At 50.7% G+C, this 27,148-nt stretch overlaps 1 protein-coding gene across 1 annotated transcript; it reads right to left on the reverse strand.

The window, feature by feature from the left end:
* Positions 1-115: 115 nt before the first annotated feature.
* On the reverse strand, positions 116-6,850 carry ASB6 (ankyrin repeat and SOCS box containing 6). The gene is made up of 6 exons (XM_049895936.1): positions 6,569-6,850; positions 4,201-4,382; positions 3,081-3,187; positions 2,863-2,971; positions 2,232-2,318; positions 116-2,121 (listed from the first exon to the last, which is right to left on the reverse strand). The coding sequence occupies exons 1-6, from the start codon at positions 6,679-6,681 to the stop codon at positions 1,454-1,456; spliced, it is 1,266 nt and encodes a 421-aa protein (XP_049751893.1). The 5' UTR covers positions 6,682-6,850; the 3' UTR covers positions 116-1,453.
* Positions 6,851-27,148: the final 20,298 nt, after the last annotated feature.

The raw sequence follows: 27,148 nt of genomic DNA on the forward strand, positions 1-27,148 counted from the left end.
CTACCACCTCTTCTTACTGGCTGCCATGGATCCTTTATCCTGAATCGAGAGGGGAGGGCGCACACAAGAATGTTATACAAGTAACTTTAAGATCAAAAGAAATCAGTTTCTAAATCAGTTTATAAATACATAGTTGCCTTAACTTATACCCAAAGGCATGTAGTTCTGCACAATTCATAATGACCAGTGTGACTTTGGAATGATTTTGTGGAGGGTTCAGCTTTCAGTCTGGTAGCTTTCTCCATCAGGTGAGCCCTTCACAATACGAGATGCTTGGGGAAGGGCTGTCCCTGGTCATGCACACAATTACTTTTTAGCAGAAGGCACGGCCCCCAACCCTGGGTTTGGCGTAAGCAGAGCTGCCACCAGAGCACACCCTTGGTGCTTTGGTGGACGAGGCTGCAGGTGATCTGGCCCCAGCCCTGCAGAAGCTGGCAGGGGTCAGCTCAGCTTATACCACCTGGAAGAAGAACCTCTCGTGGCCTCTTTGTGTCTTCTTCCCCAGCTCACCAAGAGCACTTGTATGAGTGGCAGAATCTGAAGTGAAGAGGCAGGGGGCAAGGGCCTTGGCTTGGCTTCACCCCATAGGGCCTTCCCCAGCTTCTTTCTAGCTTCAGCTATGGCTGTGCAGGAAGGAGCCATTTCCTGCAGCTCTAGGAGTGCCTAGACTTAGTGCTTCCCTACTTCTCTAAATGCCCTGGTTTCCCCTCCAATTAAGAGGGAATAAGGTTTTCCCAAACCTAAACCCTGTTCCCTTTTTCCAATGTGGGTTGAGACTTGGGGGTGCTGCTGGAAGGGAGGCAGTCTCCCTGGAAGACAACCACACCTTTTACCCCTGGAATGACCACAGATACTGGGCTCTACCTGGCTTGCTTTGTACTCATTAAAGACCAGATCTCATTTCCAACTTGTACCACTTGATAAACCTAAAAAAACAAAAAACCCATTGCCGTCAAGTTGATTCTGACTCATAGCGACCCTATAGGACAGAGTAGAACTGTCCCCCATAGAGTTTCCAAGGAGTGCCTGGTGGATTTGGACTGCTGACCTTTTGGTTAGCAGCCGTAGCACTTACCCGCTATGCCACCAGGGTCTCTTGATAGATGGGACCAGAGATTCCCAGGATCAAAGACCACTAAGGTTGTCGTGGACCCACTGACGTTGAGTTGATTCTGACTTAGTGACCCTATAGGACAGAGCAGAGCTGCTCCATAGGGTTTCCAAGGCGGGATCTTTATGGGAGCAGACTGCAACATCTCTCTCCCGTGGTGTGGCTGGTGGGTTCAAACCACAGACCCTTCAGTTAGCAGCTGAGCAATTTAACCACCATACCACCAGGGCTCTTTAAGGTTGTCATAGGTACTTAAATCCATCAACAAGCTGAATTTAGCTGCCTAGACCACTGTTTCCTTTAGTCTGGGGACTTGAAAGCTAGAGGGCTGTCTGGGACCTGTCAGATGTCATCCTGAAGGGTGCCACTGTGCTCGCTGAGGAGGTACCACTTGAGCCTGTCAGGCAGAGGTAGGGCCTTGACCTTGACATCCACGGGCCATGGCTGAAGGTAGAGCCGGATGTAAACGCGACACAGGTGCTTAAGGGGTGGGGGGTAGTTCTCCAGCTGCCTCAAGGAGAAGTGCAGGGCCTGGATCTTTCCTGCCAGGCTCCCCACAGGGTGGATGTCAAAGTTTTCAGGCAGTTGGAGTTTCTGGGAGTTAGTCACCATGAGATCCAGGACGGTCTCAGCTTTGCGCAGAAGGTCCATGTGGCTCTCATCTTCAGCGCAGCCTGGGTGGGAACAGAGCCTCTCAAAGATGATGTGAAAGCCAGACCAGCAGGACGCCCCATGAAGGGAACAGTTGTAGGCAGCTCCAGACTCCAGCAGGAAGCGCAGAAGAGGAAAATGCAGTTTAAAGCTCTTGAGGCAGATATGGGTGAGGGACTCATGGGCTGGGCACTCACTGGGGTCTGCCCCGTGAGCCAGCAGCAGCTGCGTCACTTGGAAACAGAAGCGGTTGATGAGCTGGGCCTCCTCTTTGTCCCCTCCCACTGTTTCACCGAGAAGAAAGATGATGCAGGTGAACACGGTGTCCCCGTCTTTGGTGGTAGCCTTGACGTCTGCCCCTAGAGGAGGCATTAGGAGACCAGAAGGTGGGAGAAGGCCTTAAACCCTTGCAAGTCAACACTTCACATTTAAAGGGGGTGGGAGTGCCATGTGAAAGGACAAGCCTCACCTCCTTCCAGCAAAAGCCGGATGTTCTCAGTATTGTGGATCTGCACCCCGTCACTGCTGGCCAAAGCATGTAGCAGAGCAGTCTTCCCTGGTGGGGGAAGGAGAGAATAAAGTGAGTGGGAGGCCAGGAAGCTGGGGTCAGGGCAGTCTCAAAGGTGGAGGTGGAAACACAAACACCTAGAGGACCAAAAATTGAACCTGAAAAAGGCCTGACCTCAGCTAGGCTGAGCATGACAGATTCTGGCCATTCTTTCTACCTGCACAAGATGGGAGCAGAAAGCCCAGGAGATGTAGGGTTTTTCTGGACACTGAGATGCTAACCTGAGACCTGTGCTAGGTCTCTCCCAAGAGGAAGCCTTCATTCCCTCAGAAGCCACATTTCCACCTACCCAGACAACCCTCGAGGGGCCTGGATGGGAACAACGAGGGCACGGCCTCTCTCAAGCTTCTGAACTCTGGAACTCAGGGAAGTCGGCAAAATCCACCTGTGTGCCCAGCCGTGCTGTGCAGTTCAGTGGGGGCCAGCATCCAGCCTACCAACCTAACCATCAGACCCTGGGTTACCCCAGGCTTTCTCTCTTCACAAAGTGCTGAGGCCCAGGGCTGTTCTGTTTCTCTGCAAGAGAACCCACCATGCTTGTCAGCCGCGTTGACATCTGCTCCAAGGTCCAAGAGGCGCTGCAGGCAGGGCAGGCGCTCTGGCTCCTCGCTGGCCAGGTCCAAGGGGCTGCTCTCGTGAATCTGAGCCAAGAGAACACAAGCCAGGTTGGCCTAGGGGCCTGTGACACTGCTCAGGGGTTCGTTCCCACCACAGGTGACCCCTCAGGGTAGGCTGGACCTGGCTGCTTACCCGGTCCCTCCGATTAATGTCGGCCCCGTGGCGTACCAGTAGCTCCACCATGTTGGGCTGGTTTCGCAGGACAGCGATGTGCAGGGCAGTGTAGTAGGTGACGGGGTCTGAAGGCACAGACACAGCTCATGGATGGTCTTGCCTATTGGGACATCTTGCAGGGTTCCAGGATCTGACCTCAGAGCCCAGCCCCAGCACTCCTACCTTAGATCCCCAGAAGCGGCAGGCCCAAGCTCCTATCACCAAGAGGGGTCAGGACACAGCTGTCCTCACCAGACACTAGCATCAGACTTCAGGTCCTGGGGCATTCTAGTGGGCACATTACTTAACCTGTTTGGACTTTAGCTTCTTCTTCTGTAAAATGGGGCCATAAAATGGGGCATCTCACAGGGCACTGGGAGGAACATGGAATGGCAGCACTGTGGCTGCTTTGTTCCTTAAGCCTGGTAATAATAGCTAAATTATCAAAGGTCAGATTTTGAACCAGTCCTCCCTCCTCAGTTCCTTGACCCTCCAGAAGCCCAGCAGCCTCTGAGCCTCTCCTCAGATGGGGAGGGAGGGCATGCTCAGGCACATCCTGTATCAGCACAGAGACCCGCTGTCTCCAGGCCAGCCCTGCCCTCCTGGGTGAAAGCCGGAGAGAGGCTCTGTCACCACTCCCACATTTACAGGCCAGAGACCAACACGGTCCCACCAGGATCTATGCCCAACGTTGTTTATCTGTTTTTTACTCTCCTTGTGGCAGGAACAAAAAACTCAAGATGGCTCAGAAAGTGGCAGAAAATTACCTTTCCTTAGCCCTGGGCACAGTGCCAGCAGCCATATTTTCACGTAAATGGAAGGAGGGATTTATCTGGGAGCTGGGGAAAGTTGGCTAAATCAATCACACGGTAGAAGGAGCAATAAACTTGCTCCTGGAACAGAGGTGGCAAGAGCCATTTGAAAGTCAGCAGCGGGTGGGAGGCCACCCAATGTGGGCCTCCTTAGTTGTCACACCATCAAAAACATAAGAGCTCCCAAGAGAATGGTAAAAGCAGGCCCTAAGGCCTGGCCGCTCATCTGGGGCAGGGCCACACTTAAGTCAACTGCCCACCCCTAGCCCCTCTAGGTGTCAGCTGACCTTCAAAGTTGAGGTTGGCCCCGTTCCGTAGGAGAACATCCGCGGCCCGTGTCAGCCCCAGCTCAGCCATCTTCAGCAGGGCGTTGCTCACGCCTTCCTGATAAAAAGGGGAGTGGGCCTTCCTCTCCAGCAGCTCAGTGAGAACAAGGATTCGGCTCTCTTCACTGGCGACATAACTAGGCCTGGGGCAGGAGAGGCAGACAAGTTGAGGGTGGGAACAGCTGTGGGACCAGCTGGCATAGGCTCCCTGTGGCAAAGAGCCCCACCACCCAGCTGGTGGCCATTACCCTCATGCTGTCATCACTCACAGAGGGTGGAGGCCCAGGCTCTGTGAAGCAGAAAGCCTCTCTCTGGAAGTTGATGGTCAAGAGAGCGCCAAGCTAGATCTTTAAATTGGAGCCAAGTCCTCGGGTTTGTTGACAAAGGACTGGGTCTGTCTCCAGTCTCCTCCCAACCTGGTCCCCAGCTTGCCCAGAGAATCTGGTCCCTGGCTTGGGTACAAATGCTCACATACTTGAGCTGTTAGGACTGAAGGGAATCCTCGAGGCCAGAAGCCAGAACCAGACCCTGAAGTTCCTTCCTCAGAAAGCCCTTCTCACTCAAACACAGACTGTCCCTGAGCTGCAGAGGATGTCAGACCAGCCAGGGCAGCTCTCGCGACCAAGACAGCAGCAGCCTTCCTGCCTTTCCCTCTCGCACGTAGACACTTAGCCTCCCAGTCTTCCGAAGGTTGTGTGTACACAAGGACCTCCACACCCCAGCCACTACTCGCCTACTTCCCCAGTCTCGCCTCGCCTAAGCCCTCTTCTCCCCTCCCTGGCCAGCATTACCAAGACCTGCCTGGGCTTTCCCCAAAAGCTCAGGCCCGTGGACAGCTCCATGCCTTTGCACCAGGGCTTCCAAACGGTTGCCATTTTAACAAGTTCCCAGACAATGCTAATACTGCTGGTTAGGGACTAATTCTGAAGACCATTAGTAGAGCAGTGGTTCTTAAAATTTGATACGGGTAAGAATCACCTGGGGATCTTGTTAAAGTGTAGATTCTGATTCAGTATATCTGGGGGTGGAAATGCAAATTCTTAGCAGCGGTTCAAACCAGAACAAACTGGTTGGAAGCCCTGCTTTGCACTAAGCTCTGACAACATCCCAGGCTCCTTCACAGACTGGGGCCTCCTCTTGGTGAGGCTTTCCTTCGCCACCAGTGCTCCTTTTGCCCCCTCTCAGCCTCACCCATCTGCATCCCTTCAATTGGCTGGTTCAAGGTTTGATCCTTACTACCTGGACAGGATTACCTCTCATCTCCCTGCACCCACCCCAACCCTGGAGAGGCCCAGACCACCAGGGATGCAAAGCAAACATTCTGGAACAGAGTTCCTGCATGATCTCTGGGGCTACCGAAAAGCCCATGCAGCCCCTTTAGCTGCCCTACTCCACCCAAAAGGACCGCAGAGTCAAGGAAGAACCTTGTGCTGCATTTTCACAGCAAAGCCTCAACATTGGCAGAGCTGATGCAGTGATGAAGAAAGCCTACATTTCCACCAAAGCCCCTTGAGACTCATCATAACCATGGTGGTTGAAATGCCAACTGATCCCCCTTCCCTCTGCTCTCTTGACTCCACTACACCTAATACACTATACAATTTATGCAGGGTTGTTGTCAGTCTTTCTCCTCTGGAACATAAGGACCAGAAAGGCTGTCGTTTTTTAGTTCACTGATGTACTCCAAGCACATAGTACAGTGGGCAGTGAATACTGACTGACGAAAAGATTCACTTTTTAATGTCTTTCCCATAAGTTCATGGATAGACTTGCTCTTGTGTACATAAGGGACTCTGGTGGCACAGTGATTAAGAGCTCAGGCTGCTAACTAAAAAGTCTGCAGTTCGAATCCACCAGGTGCTCCTTGGAAACCCCGTGGGGCAGTTCTTCTCCGTCCTGTAGAGTCGCCAGGAGTCGGAATCGACTCGATGGCAAAGGGCCTGGGTATATAAAATGCAAAGTCAGCTACAAAAATTTCATCCTCACACTGCTTTTGGGTCAAAATGAGGCCCTCGCGGATTCCATTCTGGTCCTCTGCAACTCCAGGTGCAGGGCACAGGGCACAGGGCAGGAGTGCAAAGGGTGTGGCCCTGAGGCAGAGGCCCTGCTGACACCCTACCCTCGGGTCCTCCCCCCCTCCTTTATTCACCAGCGCTGGCCGGGAGCACCCACCACCCTCAAGAGGCAGGATATGGGTCAGCGCGCAGGAGCTCCCGCTGGAAGCCACCCAATTCCAGCCTCCCGGCTCCACCAACCTTGCAGTGACAAAGAGGAAAGCAGGGCTGGGTCAGAGCGTCCCCTGCCCGCCTGCAGGAAGGAAGCACATTACCCGTCCAGGGGTTCCTGCGGCTCGGGGTCCTGGATCCCCAGGGAGCCCAGAATCGCGTCCACCAGCGGCTGGTACTCGAAGATGATCCTTCGGAAGCCATGCAGGAATGGCATTGCGGCGGCCCCTGAGCACTGCAGGAGCCTCGCTTTCCGCCGAGGCCGAGACGCCGACTGAACGTGTTCCGGTGGCTGCAGGTCTAGCCTGGCCTCTGCTGTGCCGGTCTCTGCTGGTCCAGCCCCCGAAACCTGCGCCTGATCCACCGCCCAACCCGCTACTCAGAGCCGGAAGTGACCTCGCACTTCCGGCTGCGCGGGCCCAGGAAAGAGAGATGGGTGCCGACAGCGCCCCTTGCAGATCGGAGGACCGCGGCGTGTCCTGGAGCTCAACCCCGGGGCAGCCTGGGGGGACCGCCCCTGGCGAGAGAAACCGCGCGAACTAGCCGCCGAATCCGAGCCCGAGGGAGGCCCGCCTCTTCCTGCTCCAGCCCGGCCCTGCGATCCCGCCCGCAGCCGCTGGGCGCCATCAGAGTCTCGCCCATTGCGCGCCCAGACCCGGGCACTGCCCAGCTCTCCGGGGGCGGGTGTGGTGACTCCCGCCCTGTGCAGCTTGAATCAGACCACGTCTAGTTCCGTCTTGGCCTTGCTCACTGCTCCCGGCGACCCCCAGGAGAGGCTATGACCACACCTCTGTCCCCGCGGGCACGCCGAATGTGGAATGAAGATCACACTCTCCACACTCCCAACCACCCTACGGGCAGTGGGGACGATTCCTTATTTACTATCCCCATTTTCTGCCTTGATGAACTTTCATTTCTTCATCTGTAAAATGGGGATAGTTGCACCCACCTAAGATCCTGGAACGAGAGAGCTCTGTAAATGCAGGTTGAAGTCGAGTCTGGAAGGAAGGAGCGAAAGCCAAGGACCATGTTGTAGGGTCTTGGTATCGTATTGGAGCCACTACATTCTCTGTCCTACAGCCTAGCCCTGATGCCTTATAATTCTGGAAAGTTGGTTATGAAGAGGTGTTTTGGTCCCAGCGGTTCACATTTCAGCCTTGGTCACCTGTCGTTCAGGGTGGGAAGTCTCTCTGGCATCTGCATCTGCCAGACGGCAAGAGTTGTTTAGCCAAAGAAAAAAATGTTTACAGGCACATTTAAAGACAACCCGATGTATCTTATGATTAGGCACTTAGAAATGGGCAGAACAAGGCCTCCGTCATGACCAAAACAGATTTTACAAGAAAAACGAATCCAAGTCCACCTATGGGGACCCAGCAGGGTCAAGTACGCAGTAGGGGCTGGGTAATTGCTGGCCATTATTAATAAGTCTCCAAGGTTTATTGTGCAGATCAAAAGCCATTGAAATGCCATGGCTTGCCTCTCCCTCCCTTACCTAAAGGAGCAGTGATGGGAGGTGGGGAGCAGGCAACTGGGTTTAAGCCCCTTTAGGCTTGGGCTTCCCAGAAGGAACTCCAGACTGCAGGGTCCACAGCTCCCAGCACACTTCTGTCTTGGCCCTTGCCACAGCAGAGAAGTATCTCCTTGAGTGAAATAGGGGAATTTTGCTCACATAGAAATGGGAATTTCCAGCTTGTCTTGTAAAATCAGATTGGGCATCTGGGTCTGAATTCCCACCTGGAAACAATGAGGTGCTTGTTCCCTGTGTGCCTTGGTCTACAGAGGCATTACCCTAGAGGGGGTTGGAAATGTCTGTCATGATTTAAGGGTTCATTTCCACCCCCTGAAAACTCTTGCCCCTACAAATTGATCCCAAGGCCCTGCGGCAGAAGCCCATGACCAATCCAGGGACTTCACAAGTCTTCTCTCATTTGATCCAGAGATGCTTGCTCCATCACACAGGTGAGGAGACTGAGGCTTCAGGAGGCGCTAACTGCCCAAGGACACACAGTGAGTGACCAGAAGAGGCTTGTCTAGAATGGTGTCCAGATCAGAACAGCATCCTAGGCAGAGCTGGGTGGGATGACTTGAGTCTGAGGCCAGCTTCTGCCCTGGCTCAATGGATGGCCCCAAGTATGGTCCTTGCCATATCTGGGCCTCAGCTTCCTCACCCGTGCCCTGAAGGCCCTTCCAGCCCTGACAGTCTTGGATCCCATGGAGAGCTCCCTGATGCTGTGATGGGCTGTGCCGTTGGAGAGGGAGTGAGGCTCAGTGATTATAATAAGAGTAAACTTATTCACTGAGCCCTTTCTACATGCTGGAAACCCTGGTGGCATAGTGGTTAAGAGTTTGCTAACCAAAAGGTCACAGTTGCAGTCTACTAGATGCTCCTTGGAAAACCTATGGGGCAGCTCTACTCCGTGCTATAGAGTTGCTATGAGTTGAAATTGACTGGACAGCAATAGGTTTTTTTTTTTTCCCAATGTGCTGATGCCTGGGTGGCTCAAATGGTTCTTGATCAGTTGCTAACCTAAAGGTTGGTGGTTTGAACTCACTCAACGGCTCTGCAGAAGGAAGGCCTGGTGAACAACTTTGTAACACATGGAGAAATCAGGAATCAGAATCGGCTTGATGGCAATAGGCTTGGTTTTGGTTTCCTATGTGCTAGATGCTTGACATACTGACCTTGTTAAATCCTACTAAGTAGGTGATATTAGTACAGGTTGTCCCTGACTCGCAAAGTATTCAAGTTACAATGAACGGCACTTAACGATCGTCCTTTTTTTAATACATTTTATCGTTAGTAATATGAATATGTACTACATCCAGCACTGCAGCACACAATTTACTGATTTCATCATTCTCATGCCCACCCCGAAGACAAAGATCAGATTTATAAAGATCCTGATAATAAAAGGCAATCGTGGAAAAAAAAAAAAAAAAAAGGGATTTGACTTACGTCAGAACCGACTTATGACGGAGTCATCTGAACAGAACCCTGTTGTAAGTCAGGAAATACCTATAGTCCGAGGAGCCCTGGTGGTGCGAATGGTTAAACACTCAGATGCTAACTGAGAGTTGGAGGGTCGACCCCACCCAGCATCTCTGTGGGAGAAAGACCTGGAGATCTGCTTCCATGACGATTACAGCCAAGGAAACTCGATAGGGCAGCTCTGCTCTTGTCACATGGTGTCACTATGAGTCGGGAGTTGGAATCGGTGGCACCCAACAACAACGGCATTAGTACTCCATTTAAAAAAACTAGGAAACTGAGGCTCAGAGAGGGTTGAGGGTTTATCCAAGGTTTCACAGCTAGGTTGAGACTCCAGCCCAGGTCTGTGGGGCTCTTCCGTGCTTCCAGCCTCTGGGAGTTGCGTGTCCTTGCACTCCATCAGCTCTGAGCCTGAGAGGGTCTTGGGCAGGCAGGAGGGAGGCGCTGACCCCTGCCCTCCCATAGTCCTTGAGCACCACACTATGGAGCCGCCTGCCCGTTGCCCAGGCTCCTATCTTTAGAGAGCTCTGTGCCCCCTGACCTCCCTTCTGTCAGCAAGGGCAACCTTGTTTCCTCCATCTGCCTCCCATTAAGGCTCTGCCACTAAGAGCCTTTTATTTCAGTTCTGGCCCTTCTCTCTTCTCTCCTGGCCACTGTTCCTCATTGCCCAGCTCACCTAGCCCCTTCCTGCTGCCCAACACTAGGGTTCCTCTGCAGAATGGGGGCCTTGGGGCCAAGCATCCAGTGCCCATTGAGTCTCTGGCAGAATTCGTTCCTGCCTCTTACTCTCTGGAGAGTTTGGGAGTTGCTCTGACTATCCAATGGGCAGAAGGGAATAACCTTAATATATAAACGACCGTTAAAGACCAATAAGAAGAAGGCAAAAATATTATTAGAGAAGTAGGCAAAGTCAAGTTACGAAAAAAAAAAAAAACCATAAACAAACCTAAGGAGAGATGGTGAGTTTCCCTAGCTGTCCAAGAAATGCAAAACTAAAACAAAAGGAAGTATTAAGTTCTCCCTCTCTGAATAATAAAAATTAAAAAAGAATAACGGGACTCAGTGTAGGTGAAGGGACACTATACATACCTGGTTAGACCTTTCTGGAGAGCAATTTGGCAATATGTACCAAAAGTCTCAAAAAACCACTTTGACCTAACAATTTACCTTCAAGGAACTGACCCAAAGGAATAATCATGGACATTTACAATGGCAAAAAAAGCTGAAAATGCCCCAAATGTCTATCACAAGGGAGGTGTAAATTGGGGGACATCCATACAGGGAACTACAGCCCAACAGTATTAGTTTTCTACCGCTGCCATAACAAAATACCAAAAATTGAGTGGCTTGAAACAACAAACATTTATTCTCACAGTTCTGTAGGTCAGAAGTCTGGGTGGGCTCAACCAGTTTCCCTGACCCAGGCTTCACAAGGCTGAAATCAAGGTGTTGGCCAACTGGGCTCTGATCAGGAGGCTCTGGGAAGAATTCACGTCCAAGCTCATTCATGTTGTTGGCAGAACCCAGTTCTAGGGCTGTAGGGCTGTGGTCCCTGTTTCCTTACTGGCTTTCAGCTAGGGGCCTGTCTCAGCTTCTGGAGCCTTCTGTCTTGCCTTTCATGTGAGCCCCTGCATCTCTGTTATGGATTGAATTATGTCCCCCAAAGATATGTTTTGAATTCCTGGCCCTTGTCTCAGTGGATGTGATCCTGTTCTGGACATAGAGTTTTTCTTTTGTTGTGTTAATGAGGTTGTCATGGATTGAATTGTGTCCCCTGAAAATATCTGTCAACTTGGCTAGATCATGATTCCTAGTATTGTGTGATTCTCTACCATTTTGTCATCCGATGTGATTTTCCTATGTGTTGTAAATCCTATCTCTATGATGTTAACGAGGTGGGAATAGCAGCAGTTGTGTAGATTCAATCTACAAGATTAACCTACAATTTAAACCAATCTCTTTTGAGCTATAAAAAGAGAGCGGCAAGCAGGGAGACCTCATATCACCAAGAAACAAGAGCCAGGAGAATAGCTCATCCTTTGGACCTGGGGTTCCTGCACTGAGAAGGAGAAGATTGATGACAATGACCTTCCTCCAGAGCCAACATGGAGCGAAAGCCTTCCCCTGGAGCTGAAGCCATGAGTTTGGACTTGTAACCTAACTAGACTGTGGAAGAATAAATTTCTGTTTGTTATAAGCCATCCACTTGTGGTATTTCTGTTATAGCAGCACTAGATGATTAAGACAGAGGTTACAGCAGTGTAGGTTGAATCCTAAACCTAATCATTTCTGAGTTATAGAAAGACCAGACTAGACACAGAGACACACACGAGGGAGGATAGATGCCAAGAAACATCAAGGATAACTAGTGGACACCAGAAACCGAGAGGCTCTGTGTTAGGCTGGGTTGTCTAGAAAAGCAAAACCAGTAAAGCATATAAATATATATGTAAAGAGATTTATATCAAGGAAATGGCTCACATGGTTATAGAGGCTGGACAGTGGGTCAGGCTGTAGGTTTCTCCTGATTCATGTAGGGGCTGGTGAACCCAAGATTGGCAGATCAGACAGGAGGGCTCTTGCTTACAGGCGCCAAAGACCAACAAATCCCAAGATCAGTAGGCAAGATAGCAGGTAAGCTGCTAGCTCAAGTCCCAAGAACCGGAGGTCAGATGAACAGGAGCCAGCTGCAGGATCCAGAGCCATGAGTCTTGCCAGAAAGTCCACTTATATTTGATGCTGGCCATACCCCCAAGGAAACTCCGTTTCAACTGATTAGCTACTCACAGCAGATCCTATCATGGAGGTGATCACATTATATCAAATCTCATCATGGCTGTGATCACATCATCATATGACTGCCAAACTATGTCATAACTGCCAAACCACTGAGAATCATGGCCCTGCCAAGTTGTTATACAACCTTAACTATCATAGGCTAACAGAAAGAACTAATTACAGCTGAGACCCTGATTTAGACTTTTAGCCTCCAGAATGGTGAGAAAATAAATTTCTGTTCTTTAAAGTCACTGGCTTGTGATACTTCTGTTATGGCAGCACTAGGAAACTAAGGCAGCCTCCGAGCCAGCCACAGCATGTCAAGTCCTCCGCGTGCTTGGAACTTCTCTGACTTCTCCTTCTGCTGCACCTCTCCTACTTCTAGCCAGAGAAAGTCCTCTGCTTTTAAGAGCTTGTGTGATTAGATGGGACCTTCCAGAATCATCTCCCTGTCTTAAGGTAGGTAGCCTCAATTCCATCTTCAAAGTCCCATTTGTCATGTAACGTAACATATTCACAGGTTCCAGGGATCAGAGTGTGGACATCTCTGGGTCATGACAGATATAAATAGATAATGATATAGGTCCATATCTAGGATGGCCAACCATCCTGGTTTGCCCAAGACTGTTCTGGTTTGCCACTGAAAGTCCTGAGTCCCAGAAAACCCTTCAATCTTTAACAAACTAGGATGATTGGTTCCTGATAATGGGAAGTTGTACTTAACAATAATAACAATAATAGCAAACACATAGGGGCTTACTGCATGCTGGGCTCTGTTCTATAGCAATTCAAAAAAGCAAATTACAGAACAGTAGGTATATGATCCCATTTTAGTAAAATACGTGTGTGTGCACTCATGCATGCACAGGAATGATCCTGGATGGCCCCACGCTGACTCCTAGGGCAGGGCCCAGGTCTGTCCACAAGGCCTTTTCTCCCTCTCCCAACCCCTTCTAGTGACATCCTTCCCAGTACACAGATCACTGCACCCCCACCCCCTCCACCCCACCAAGGCCATCCTTAATCCCCCTCCCTGGGCCCTCACAGTCCAGGTTAGTGCATTGCTCACGTCCTTCCGCAGCAGCAGTGAGTTCTTCTGGGTACCTGTCATGGATTGAATTAGGTCCCTGCAAAAATGTGTGTATCAATTTGGCTGGGCCGTGATTCCCCGTATTGTGTCACTTTCTCATATGTTGTAAATCCTACCTCTTTGATGTTACTGAGGGAGAATGGGGGCAGTTGTGTTAGTGAGGCAGGACTTAACCTACAGGATTAGATTGTGTCTTGAAACAATCTCTTGAGGTATAAAAGATAGAAGCAAGCAGAGAGACAGGGGAACCCCATACCACCAAGAAAGCAGCACCAGGAGCAGAGCACGTCCTTTGGACCCAGGGTCCCTATGCCTGAGAAGCTCCTTGACCATGGGAAGATTGTGGACAAGGACCTTCCTCCAGAGCTGACAAAGAGAAAAAGCCTTCCCCTGGAGTTGACACCTTGAATTTGGACTTTTAGCCTACTTTACTGTGAGGAAATAAACTCTTTGTTAAAGCCATCCACTTGTGGTATTTCTGTTATAGCAGCACTAGGTGATTAAGACAGTACCACAAGGCCAGCCTGAATGATGAAATTGATCATAACAGCAGCCATTTGTTGTGTGCATCCTGCATCCTATGAGTTAGCTTAGTTAGAAGCTCATTGACTTCATCTCACTGACTTATCATAAGACCCAGAACTCCCATATTACAGCTGGGAAGACTGCAGCTCAGAGAGGTAACTAACCAACTCAAGGTCAGGAAGCTAGTAAGGGACTGAGCTGGGATCCAAACTCAGTCTGGCTTTTAGTCTCTTCTTGTAGCCCCAGTCCAGGAGACACATCACTCCCCCAGGTACTGCTCTCTAACACTCTTTCTATCATGCTCACACATGCGTACATGCTCACACACATACACACACTCTCACCTGTGCTCACACACATTCTCACTCCCACACACATTTTCTCTCTCACACACACACATTCTCTCACACACAAGCACTCTCACATACTGTTTCACACACACTGTCAAACACACTCTTGCATACACACTCACACGCTCAAATACACTCTTTTCTGTCTCATAAACACACATTCTCTCCAACACATTCTCTTTCACACTCCCGCTCACATACACTCTCTCACACACATTTTCTCATACACACCCTCAAACATGCTCTCTCACACTCACACACACTCACACTCACATGCTCTCACACACACACACTCTCTCACAGATGGTCTCACACACACTCTCACATTCTTACACACATACTCTCTCTCACATACATACGCTCTTATATCCACTCTCTTTCTCTCTCTCTCTCACACACACACACGCACACGCACACACTCACACACACCCACCCAGGGTGGACGGCTCCAGGAGGGGCAGTGTCCCTGGCCCCATCCCAGCATCTTCATCCTCCCCATGCCCACACTCCCCAGGAGGGGCTGTCAGCAGCCAGGTCTGTCCCTTATAAGGCTCTTGAAGGGGAGAATAGGGGAGAGGCCCCCTTTCTTTTTTTTTTTTTTTTAATTTGGCGGAGTTTCCATAAAGTGAGATATTTGGAAAACTTAGCAATCCACTAAGAGGAATATTGCTTTCTCTTCTTCATGCAGAGCTTCCAGCTTCAGCCCATGGGCAGGTCCCAGGGGCACCGAGGCGAAGAGACAGAGGGGCGGGCATATTTGTGAAGTGCGGTCATGGAACCACTGCCCTCCGGCTTCCCTCCTGTCTGGCCCCAGCTCCTCCTTTCTTTCCTTTCCTCCTCCCCCAGCCATATCTGACCCCACCCTGACCCCTGACCCTCATGACCTGAGAGTGCCACTGACCAGGATGCCCAGACTTGGTCCTGACAGGGCCTCAGTTTTCAGGCTCTCAGAGGCCTAGCCCCTGGGGTGGGGGTTGGGGGGGTGGAGGTGGTGCTGAGATACCAGGAGGCCAGGAGCAGGAGCTGGGAGGCAGGACACAGGCTGGGCCAGGGGATGACTTTCCTGCAGCCTCTTTTATTCAATTTGCTCTCCTGAGAAACGCAAGCACCCTAATGCTGAGGGAAGACATCCCTCTGGGGCCTCTGTGCTCCCAGAGGCCTGCCACTCTAGGAAACCTGTCCCTGCTGACCAGAGCCCCTCCTGCCAAAGGGAGCCTCAGGATGCCAGGCCTCCTCCCCAATCCAGCTGCATCCCCCTGCTCCTCACCCAGAAATGGCGGTGGTCCGGATGCCCATTCAGGGTCTGGGGACAATGAAAGCCAGTTATGGGCTGGGCCAGGGCTTGGTGAAGCCCCTGCAGGTGGGCAGCCCAAAGCCTTGGAGGGAATGCTGAGGGCCCTTTCTCTGCCACCCCTGTGTGCCTACATCAAAGGCCTCACCTGGCCCCCAGACTTTCCTGTGTGAGGTGAAGCTTCAGAAGCCCAGGAGAACAGGTAAGAAGGTGCTTGGAGCTCCTCAGACCCCTTGCCCTAAAACAGAGGTAGCCTGGGCCCCAGGCTCTGGCCCTGCCCTCTTTGAGCCTTACCACCTCAACTCTCAAGAAACGGCTGGCCTCTGGGCTCATCTAGATTCCTTCCTGCTCCAGAAGTCAGGGACCCCACTGAGAATCCTAACAGGCAAGGATTCTGCCTGTGACCCTTGGTCTCACTCAGGGAAAGGTCCTGAGAAATATCGCCCCTGCTTTTCCCTGGCAGATCCTGGCCTCTGAAATGCTGGTCATCCTGCCTCTGCCTCTCCCTTCCCTGTCAGCACAGAGTTATGTGATCTTGGCTCTGGCTTTGCCCTCTCTGAGCCTCAGTCTTTCTGGCTGCCAAATGGGAGGGGGTGCCCAGGAGATCTGAGGCTGCTCTGTATCTGGCTGGTCTATGAGCTCAGGGTCCTGACCCCAGAGATTCCCCTCTCCAGCCCACACTGACGCCCACTTGGCACCAGTCCCTGGCAAGTCAGTCCCAGGGACAGAGCTCAGGGGAGGGGACGGCTGGGCCCCCTCCAACTGCCATGGCTAGGCCCAGCCAGGCTCTGCCAAGGGAGGGCTCAGGAGGACTGGGATCTCTGAGGGAAGGAGGGATAAAGAGGGATGTAGAGGTGGGGGAAGGCAGGGCCCTTTGTGTTCCCTGGAACCCCCGCTCCCCGCGCCACCCCCTACTGGCCCTGCTTGGTGAAGCTGACAGACAGCAGGAAGAATCCCATAGGCCATCAGTCAGGGAGACAGAGTGGGCCCGAAGGAGGGCCATTCGAGGAGGGAGCCGGGGAAATTTGATCATTAAGAAACCCTCCTGGCTGTCTGGGGGAATTTAATTAAATTGCTGGAGAGGGCTGTGAGAGAGGGCCACATCTGGAACCAATATGTGGGCTTTGATTTTTTTTTTCCCTCCTCTCTCTCTTTTCCCATCTCACTGCTGTAAAAGGGAATCTAGTGGGGCCTTGGAGGACTGGTTCCTCTGGGACAGAATTCCTGGTGGGTAGATGAGGAGACAGACCAGAAAGACAGAGAGAAAACCAGGGCAGAGTGAAACCATGAAGGACACACAGGCAGTCAGAGGCAGGAGAACAGAGATAGAGACTGAGAGGGGGCAGAGACACCCAGAGAGACAGAGATGAAAGGGAGGGGAAAAGCAGGACACAGCAAGAAGGGGGAGGGGTCTGACCAGGCTGGGCACTGGGATTTGGTTTCTGAGGCATCAGCAGTGACAAGAGGTAAAGGTCCCAGCCATTTTATAGATGGGAAGAGAAAGTTCCAGAAGATTCCAGAAATCAACATGCCTGGCCTAGAGGTCCTTTGGGTAGCCAGCATTTATCAAGCCCCTGCCCTGCTTGATACACACATTGTGGGGTGAATCCTCCCAACACCATATGGTATAGATACTGTTATCCCTGATTACAAATGAGAGGTGAAGGTCACAGGGCTAGTAAGTGGCAGTCTCAGGATTTGACCCCAAGCCTGTCTGGCTACCATCTAGACATACTGCCTGGGTCACATTGATCGCAATTATTTCGTTCATTGGCAACTCTTTGTTTCGTGCTTGCTGTCTGCCAGGCCCTGGGCTGGCCACTAGGAAGGCAGCAGTGTGGAAGGCAGGCGGGCAGCTCCCAGTAGGCCGGGGTGTGCTGAGTGCTGGCAGGAGCTGGAACTGCCTCCTCAGGTGGTGGTGGTTGAACTCAGTCCCAAGTCTGGGCATGAGCTGGCCAAGAGATGTGGTGGGGACAGAGGCATTTGGGGTCTCTCTCTCTGCCACTATGGAGCAGGGACCCCGTAGGCCCCAGTCCCTAGCCCTGGGCTGGGCCAGGCTGGGTGCTCACGGGCATGGTGATGGATTGGTAGTTCCCCAGCCTTGAGCCCCACAGCTGAGTGGCCCGATCCTGGCCTAATCCCCCCTTTCAGTCAGTTTCCTACACATTAACCACCCTGCTCCTAGTCTCCAAGCTTACCACTACCACCATCCTCAGGGCCCAGGCCCAAACGGGGCTTCCAAGCTCTTACCAGCCAGGGCCACAGCAGAAGAACGTGGTTTCTGCCCTGGGCTGGAACTTCTTGGGTAATTTCCTTCCTCTCCCTGAAGTCAATGCCTGCCCTCCACGGCTGCTCCCTGTCTTGAAGCTGGCAGAGCTGGTCTCTGCCACCTGTAGAGACCTCACTCAGGAGGGATCCTCATCCTCCCCAGCCCCTGAGCAGCCCGGATGCCCTTGCCTGACCCCCACCTTTCCCAGGATGGCCAAAGTCCAGCCCTGCATCAACCTCAGCACTCGCATTCTCCTTTCCTGCCCAAATACAACATCCGCTCCACTCTTCCTCTCTAGGCTGTGATCCTGAGGGCAGGGGCAGCCTGGTCCCCATTGCAGCCCAGGCCCAGCATAGGGCCAACACAGGTAGGAACTCCTACTTGCTTGTCGAATGGATATCACAAGACCTTGGTGTATTAAAAAAAAAAAAAAGCCATCTAGCGGACCTCGACTTAGGGCAGCCCCACGTGTACAGAGTAGAACAGCTTCACAGAGTTTTCGAGGCTGTGACGTTCAGAAGCAGATCACCAGGGCTTTCTTCCAAGGCACCTCTGGGTGGGTCTGAATTGCCAACTTTGCATACAGAGCAGTTTAAAAATGTAATTCAAGCTCTCTGGTATAGAGGGGAAAGTGAGTCACAGTGGGACCAAAAATGATGATGCTAAGACCCCGCCAGCCCTGGGAACAGGTAATGCTGGGTGCTCTGTGGATCCTTTGTGCATGCTGGGCCTTCTGTCTCGATCCCCTTCTCCAGATCCTGTCCATTTTTACCTGCTAAATCCAGCTGGGCTTAATGCCACTTCCTCTGGGAAGCCCTCCCGGATTCCTCCCCACTCCCCCACGGCCCCTGCTCTTGTTCTAGCACTTCACTTCACTATTTACTTATTTATCAGTATTGGTGGTTTATTGACTTCTCTGCAGGACTGAGCTGCCTGGGTCACTGCTCTATCCCCAGTGTCCCAGCCGTGCCTGGCTCTGTGAAGGTATTCCATAAACACACGTTGATGGAGTGGTTAACCACTGGACTTAGGCGTGGGGGAAGAAGAAGGAGGAACAGGACAGGCCCTGCCCTCAGGCTGCTCAAGGTCTACTGGAACAATCACGGCGATGATGGTGATCGTGGGCAGGGACCACCACAGCCCTAGGAACACACAGCCTTGTCACAGCCTCGCAGTCACCCCAGGAAAGGTACTGTACTTATTCTCATTTGGCAGTTGAAGAGCTGAAGGTTTGGGGAAGCTGGGTAGCTGGCTCATGGTCACAGGGCTAGTGTGTAACTGAGCTGGGATTTGAACTCGTATCTCTCTGGGACAGAGCCCATGGGTGTAATCACTGAGCCATATTTCCTCCACGGGCCAGGAAGGAATCATCCAGGAATGTAAGAAGCCAGAGCTGAAATCCCAGAGGCATGATGGGAGGGTGGAGGCCTGGGGCTGGAGGAGTTGAACCGACATATGGGGTGACCAGATGGGGCAGGGGATGGCAGGGGCACAAAATGCAATCGCCAAAGGCTGCACTAAGGTCACTGGGAGGGAGAGGGAAAACCAGTGGCAGGGAGAGCCAGCCAGACGGCAGGGCCGTCCACACATCCTGCTAATCCGAAACAAATGAAGAGGGAAACCTGGGGTCCGCAAGGAGGCCCTGACAGGTCGATGATATACAGATTTTTAAATAAATGTATCTCATTAGAGACGCGTTGTCTGGTGGGAGAAAAATGGTGCCCTTCCCCATCCTGCCTCCTGTTTCCAAAGAAAAAAAAAAGGAAGAAAAAAAAAAATCCAACGCTACAGCTAAAAAGGAAATTGCATTAATACAGATTGTTTTATTTAAAAAACCTTGACCTCAACTTCAAAAAAAGTCATTAGACATTCTCCTTCTCAAAGGCCGCCAGAGCGATTACGGAGAGGCCTGTTCATTTCTCAGTGACTTACTGTTCCTGCGCTGCTGCTCCAGGGAAACGTGTGAGAAATCAGGCAGTAATTTAGGGCTCCCTGCAGAAAGGTGTGTAAATCTTTGCATGTCTAAAGAAACTTTAGCAGACCACTAAGTCCAAGGAAAAGAAAGCTGGAAGAGCCTACCACCGCCCTCCCCTTTTTTTCCGTTCCTTTCCTTTGGAACTCTGATCTCTTTGATCGTAAAAATGGTCATATTTCACCCCCAAAATATCAGCAATCAGCGAACTAAGGAAGTGGAAGCCCAGGGGGAGTTTCGCCACCGATTAGGTCCTTGGTTTAATTATTTAACGCCTGCCTGGATCATGCAGGCTGTGAACACACCCTCCTGGCAAGGGTTCAAGAGTTAGTTATAAATAATAATAACGATTATATCCTCAATTAAGTCTGTGAGCTGAGAGCCTGGTCCCAGTCCTTGGGCCCCGCCTCAGCCTCTGCCACTGCACCCGCCATCATTGCACATGAAACCCTCCACCCCCACGCTGTGTGCAATGAAGAGCCTGGCATAGCTCCTCCACTTCACCGCAGAGTAATCACAGCAAGATGTTGCAGGGCCCAGGGAGTGAGCAAGCGCAGGGCCCAAAGGCTCCGGAAGCCTTTGTGAAGGCTCTGAGCTCCTCTAGGCCTCAGCCTGTGCCCTTTGCCTAGGGCCATCCTTCCCTCAACTCCTGGGGAAGGAAGGGCAGAAAGGGGGTGGGGCACACTGCCAAAAGAGAGCTGCGGTATAGGGTGGACCCAGGTTTTATGCACCTGTGTGCCCTTGGACTGGTACTTTGCTCTCTGAGTCTTCATTTCTCTACCTGTAATAGGAGGAGGTTCCCGAGTAAGGGTCGTCCCGGGAGTCATGTCTATTCCAGGAACCCAAATTGCAGCTTGGGAGACGTCTTTGTTTTAACGGGGTGGCCCAGCCCCATCAGAGTACAGACAATGGTGCTCAGGCTGGACTGCAGCTTCTCTGCTGAGTCCTGCCGGTGTTCACAGCCTTGTACTCACCCAGGATGCCTTAGTATACAGTAGGTGCCCAATAAATCCCTGTGGAATGAATCGTTCAGGACCGTTTCCCACTGGTCTGTCTTCCCATGAAGCCTGCGGGCCCCCGAGGGTCTAGAATGCAGGGTGGGCACCAATCTCTGCCATCCAGAGCCCTGCCCAGAGTGGGTATTCAACTCATCACCCCAAACCAGGACCCAGGCCTGTCCCAGCTCTGGCTAGCTCAGGACCTCAGGCCTGCCCTGATGCTGGCCCAGTGCCTGCCCAGGCACAGTCCCCTGCACTGACCAGGCGTTTCCTGCCAGTTTGGACAACAAGGATTTTGATCACCATTCACTCTAGGGTAACCACGTATGGAGCCCTACTATGTGTCAAGGTCAGAGGCCTATACTGACTTCTCCTGTCTTCTTCTATGCAAGGCTCTGGGACACAACCGTGAAAAAGACAAAGTCCCTGGCAAATGCAGTATCGAGAGGGCACAGCAGGCAGTTTACAGACAGGAAGCCGAGGCTTAGAGAGGCAAATGTGTAGCCCAAAGGCCCACAGCAAGTCCACAGCGGAGCTGGCCTCCAACCCAGCCAGTTCTTTGGACTTAAGGCCCGGGCTCTCTCTGCTACCCTAGGCTGTATCTAAGCCTTTTTACATATTGACAGGTGATGTTTACTGAGTATTTCCCACATGCCAGGGTTGTGATGGACTTTTTACATGGATCACTTCATTTGATTCTTGCAACAACCGTGTGCTGTTATTACCTCTAATTTACAGATTAAGAAACTGAAACTTAGGTTAAGTGATTCAATTAATGCCACAAAGCTGGAAAATGTGGAACTTGGGGTTCAAGGCCAGTGCAAAAACATTTAAAAAAGGAAAACAAAAAAGCCACATGGAAGGAGAAGGGAAGCTAATACACTGATCTGCCACCTAGCCCAATACAGTTACTGTGACTGTGTTTTGTCTTAGTTATCCAGTGCTGCTATAACAGACATACCATAAGTGGACGGCTTTGACAAACAGAAGTTTATTCTCTCACAGTTTAGGAGGCTAGAAGTCCGAATTCAGGGCGCCAGCTCCAGGAGAAGTCCTCTGTCTGTCGGTTCTGGGGGAAGGTCCTTGTCAGCAATCTTCCCCTGGTCTAGGAGCTTCTTAGTGGAGGGACCCTGAATCCAAAGGATGTGCCCTGCTCCTGGCTCTTCATTCTTGGTGCTGATGAAGTTCCTCTCCTCTCTGATCGATTCTCTCTTTTATATCTCAAAAGAGATTAACTCAAGATACAACCTAATCCTTTAGATTGAGTCCTGCCTCGTTAACATAACTGCCTGTAATCCTGCCTCATTAAAGTCATAAAAAACCCATTGATGTTAGGATTTACAACACATAGGTAATTACATCAGATCACAAAATGGTGGACAACCACACAATACTGGGAATCATGGCCTAGCCATGTTGACACACATTTTGGGACACAATTCAATCCGTAACATGTGTTATAATTAGCTCTGGGTTTCCTGGTAGCCAAGGCAAAAAGGTAAACACAATAGGTTGTCCAAGTCTCATTATTTAGTTGTTTTTCAAAGGAGAGGTCATAAATCTTCAAGAGAAACAGATAACTTCCCAGCCCTAAATTCTATGGAACGGCTTGGCACCTGTTTAGGAGCTGGGGTTTGGGAGTCCAACACAGAGCTTAAGCTCCCCGAGCCTCAGCTGCCCCTCCTTGCACGATAACCATGAGGATGCCTAGAGGCAATTTGGGTCAGTAATTGTCTGGCTTACAGTAAGGCTCATTCAATGTGATCTCCTGCTATTATGGAGTAAGTGTTTGGATTTGTAGGTGGATCAGAAACATTTTTCAAAGGGGTATAGTATTTCAGCCCTCACTGAGCTGAGAGCCAGACACTTCAGCAGGGTGCGTCGGCCCGGAGATCCTCAGGAAGGAAACCGAGGCCTGGAAAAGTCTGGGCAGCGAGCTGGGGGAGAGACCAGATGTCCTATCCCTTTGGGCTCAGCTCTACTTCCCACAGAGCAGACCAGGGTCTGGGATGAGCAGGGAGCCCTGCTGTGATTGCAGCCTGACACAATATTTACAGAACCCTGTGATCTCTCATGGTCACGCCTGATCACATTTGAGTCACATTGGCCTGCAGTGTTTACGATTCCCCTGACATGCAATACTGAACACAGATTTAACCTGTGTACCTCTGTGTGCTGCCCCTGCTAAACTGTCTTCTTCAGAACAAGTTTTTGGGTATGCGGCCACAGGGGCTGATCAGGTGAATCAGAAGAGTCATAGAATTCCATCTCATCTTGATCTTTGTTTTCCCATCTGTGAAATGGGTCTGGTCCTTGAGCAATTGACCATCAAGTGTCTCATACAGGTTGTGGTGTTTAAAGAACAATGCTGAATTAACTCAATAAGAAATAGAGAGAAAAACGAGTAGTGAATATGAATAGACATTTTACAAGTAAGAAATGCAAGTGGCCATTCAATAACAAAAATACTTACCTTCACCAGTAATTCAAGGTATGCAGATGGAAATAATGAAATGCCTTTTGAAATTTAAAATAATTATAATACCCCATTCGAGCAAGGATACAGAGAAACTGCTGGAAGTATAAATTGATACAGCCTTTCTGGGGGGCAATTTGGCACTCTTATCAAAAGCCTCACAGTTTTGAAGAACCTTTGAGCCCTTCCATCTTCAAAGCTTGTAATGGCCAGTGGAGTCTTTCTCACGTCATATCGCTCTGACACTGACTCTTTGGCCTCCTGTTTCCACATTTAAGGACCTTGTAATTATGTTAAAGAAAAGAAAGTTACCATCGAGTCGATTTCGACTCCTGGTGTCCTCACGTGTGTCAGAGTAGAACTGCAGTCCACAGGGTTTTCAGTGGCTGATTTTTTGGGGTAGTTGATTGCCAGCCCTTTCACCTGAGGTGCCTCTGGGTGGACTTGAACTTCTAACTTTCAGTTAGCTGAGGATATTAACTTTTTGCACCACCCTGGGACTCTGTGATTACATGAGGCTCACCCAAATAATCCAGGATAATCTCCCTTTTTAAGGACAGTTGATTAACAGCTTTCATTCCATCTGCAACCTTAATTCCCCTTTGCCATGTAACATGACATATTCACAGGTTCCATGGGTTATGATATGGATATCTTTGGGAGGCCATTATTCTACCTACCATACCTAAACCAAAAAAAAAAAAAAACAACCCAGTGCCGTTGAGTCGATTCCAACTCATAGCAACTCTATAGGACAGAGTAGAACTGCCCCATAGAGTTTCCAAGCAGCACCTGGTGGATTCGAACTGCCAACCCTTTGGTTAGCAGCCATAGCACCTAACCACTACACCACCAGGGTTTCCCCTACCATACGTAGATAGTCTATTTCTAGGTAGTCATTCTTAAGAAAATAATTATGGATGTACAGCAATAGGTAATAACGTATCACCAAGCTTTCATTAAAATAATGGTGGATAGGACTATTTAATGACATGGAAAGCAGGTTATAAAACAGTTGGTACGACATAGTTCCACTTTAAAAATCTATGAGTATCTCTATGTAGATATATAAACTAGAAAGATATACTCTAAAATTATTTTCAGCTCAATTCTTTTTCTTGTCTTACTGCTTTTTCTAGGTTTTCAATTAAAAATTGAATAAATAGAATGATTATCTTTGATCTTGAATGCCTACTGCACTTCAGGAATCCCTGGGGATGTGACTTAGGTGAGTCTCGTTTTCTTAATTTTACTTACGTTTTCTAAAATCTCAACAATATGCATATTACTTCTGTAATAAGAAAAGTAAAAAATTTTAAACATGCGAGCTTTCTGTGGCTAGGGCAAATATTCTCACTCAAGGTCAGACTCAGGACCCAGCCTCTGGAGCCTTCATTTAATGATCAGCTCATTCTCCAAGAAATCTCCCTTTGGAGAGTAGAGACCCTCTCTGCTTTCTCTTTCTGCCTCCCCATTTTTACCCCTGTCTAGAGCAGTGCCAGTCTCAATAACTATTTGTTGAACTGACAGGTTACAAATGGCAATCCTATTTTCTCTTAATTTCCTAGTCTGGGACCATTACAGATTTATCTAAACCACCACAGAAACTATTTTTCAGCCATGTCCCTTTGAGGTAACAAGTCCTTGAATCCTGTTCCCTCCTTCCTGGATTAACTGGAGTTTCCAGGTGTATTTCCAGGCTGGATCAGGGTTGGAGCTCTTGCCCAAGGGCTGGGCTTTCCCCCAGCTCTAGATTCCAGGTTTGCTACCACTGAGCTGCACTGCTTCTCAGAATAGATGTTTTAAAAATAAATAATAGTTAACATTTATTGAGCACTTGCTAGGTGCCAGATGCCCCACATATACCAATTTATTTAATCACTCGAAAAACCCATTTTGCAGAAGAGGCAACCGAAAGAAATAGGCTAACTAGTTCACAGTTAGGAAGTTCAAAGACTGAGGTTTGAATCCAGCAGGCTGGTGCCAGAGCCCAGGCTCCTAATCACTGTAGAGCATCATCTCTCAATGTGCATAGGATGAACGAACATGTGAGTGAATGAAGGAGGCCATTGTGACCACCGGTCCCACTGAGAGACCTTAACATGACATTTCTTGGCTTTGGGCCTCACTTTGTCCATCTGACCGAACAATCTCAGTGGTTCTCTTAGCTCTGCCTTTGCTACCTCATTTTCTTCATCTGTCATCCAAGGGGGTGGGACGTGGATGATCTCTCAGCCCTTTCCAGCCCTGTAGACCTATGCTGACAGAACCTTCCCTGTGTTCTAGGCCACAGACCCAGGATTTCACCAGCAACAGAATCCCTACAGTGCCCAAGGGATAGGTATTTGATTAGGCCCATTTTATTGGTGAGGACCTGGGGCTCAGAGAGGGAAGGGGACATGTTTGAGGTCATGCAACAGGACACGGCACAGCAAGACCAGGAACCTAAACTCTGACATAAAGCTTTTTCTGAACACTAGGCTATGCTCTTCCTGGGACCAAGACACCCACTCTGTGGGCTTGCTGGGTGCTCTGGCAGGGGCAAGACCCCAGACAGCATTCAGAACCAAGTAACAACCCCATCCTGCTCAGTCCTTCAGGAAGTTGTTCTGCGACACGCAATGCGGGTAGTGCCAGGGCTCCCTGATGCCCAGGCTGGTGCTCTTGAGTTCCCCTGGGAGAAGGAAAGCTGCTGCCTCCTTTGCCAACCCTTTCTCACTGGACAGTCCTTGGGGTGGTTTTCCAAGGAAGAAAACTCCATTATCTCCAAATCTTCAACCTAACCACGGGTGTGCTCTGATGGGCCACTGTGGCTGATACCACGTGGTGGGACACCTGGCCTCATTTGGGGGTGATTTCTTTCTGCAGGGGAGAAAATCACTGGAAGAGTCTAGGCTAGGGCTCTGCAGGTGTTTGGGAGTGAGCAGGGCTGCTTTTCTGGGTGAGAGCCCAGAGAGAACATTACAAAGGCCTTCTCCTGGTGAGGTTGTTTTTGCTGATATGACATCCAACCCTTTGCTGATGGCAGGGAGGACAGAGGGACAGGCCAGCAAGCAGCCGTCCTGGGGAAAGACCTGTGGCATCTGGAGGGTTTTGAGTCTCATCCCGGCTCACCTCTCACCAGGTACATCTTTTCTGTGCTTTCCTTGAAAAACAAAAACAAAAGTGGAGACATGAGCTTGCCTCTGCTGTTCCCTGTCACCCATCTGTCAGTCTGGCTGTCTATCTTCTGTGTGTATACTAGGCATTCTGGGGGGAAAACTCTTTCCTCCCAGGCTGGTTTTCCTTGGGGAGGGTCGGGAGCCTTCTGGGGAGGGAGCAGCGGGGGTGTTGGACACCAGGGTGAGGGATGCATACTTACCTCCTGGAAGCCTAAGAGTTCGGGAGACAGAACCTTGGGGCCAGGTGTGGTGGGCAAGGAGGCTTAAAGACAACTGGTTCTTCACTGGGGCAGGGGGCGGCTTTGGAACGTATAGTGGGGTAGGGAGGGTGGAAGCTGGAGACCTCAGAGCTCTCCCCGACCTGCGGAGGAATTTGTAAATGGAAGGGGGGCTGCCTATCCTTCCTTCAACACCTTCCCAGACACTTCTTGGGGGATTAAAAAAACACACTGAACTTTCTCACTTCTTAAAATGGGGTGGGGAGGGTGAAGGAAGGACACCTCTTCTTCTGCCCCTACTCCCCACCCCCAGCCTCCAGCCTGACTGGGCGAGGGAACCCCCTTCAGAGGGCGCCCCCAGCAGCCGAAGCCGGAGCGATGGGAGCAGGCGAGGCAAGGGTGAGGAGGAGGGGGAGGAGAGAAAGGGGGGCGAGGTTTGCTTCAAGAAGGGGCGTGTGGCCAGAGGAGCTGTGTTTTTAGCAACTTCAGAGGGAGCGAAGGAGGCTGAGAAGGGGAGGGAAGAAAGTTTGTTTCCCCCCCGACGTCAGCGCCGGGCGGGCCGGG

Source organism: Elephas maximus, chromosome 9, assembly GCF_024166365.1.
Source record: "Elephas maximus indicus isolate mEleMax1 chromosome 9, mEleMax1 primary haplotype, whole genome shotgun sequence".
Classification (NCBI taxonomy): Eukaryota; Metazoa; Chordata; class Mammalia; order Proboscidea; family Elephantidae; genus Elephas; species Elephas maximus.

Excerpts from the sequence above, each read along its gene's own strand:
- ASB6 (XM_049895936.1), bottom strand. The coding sequence starts at position 6,681 with ATGCCATTCCTGCATGGCTTCCGAAGGATCATCTTCGAGTACCAGCCG. Across the intron at positions 4,383-6,568 it reads CCGCAGGAACCCCTGGACGG|GCCTAGTTATGTCGCCAGTG; the intron begins GTAATGTGCTTC and ends CTCCTGCCCCAG. Across the intron at positions 3,188-4,200 it reads GGCCAACCTCAACTTTGAAG|ACCCCGTCACCTACTACACT; the intron begins GTCAGCTGACAC and ends CTGTGCCTTCAG.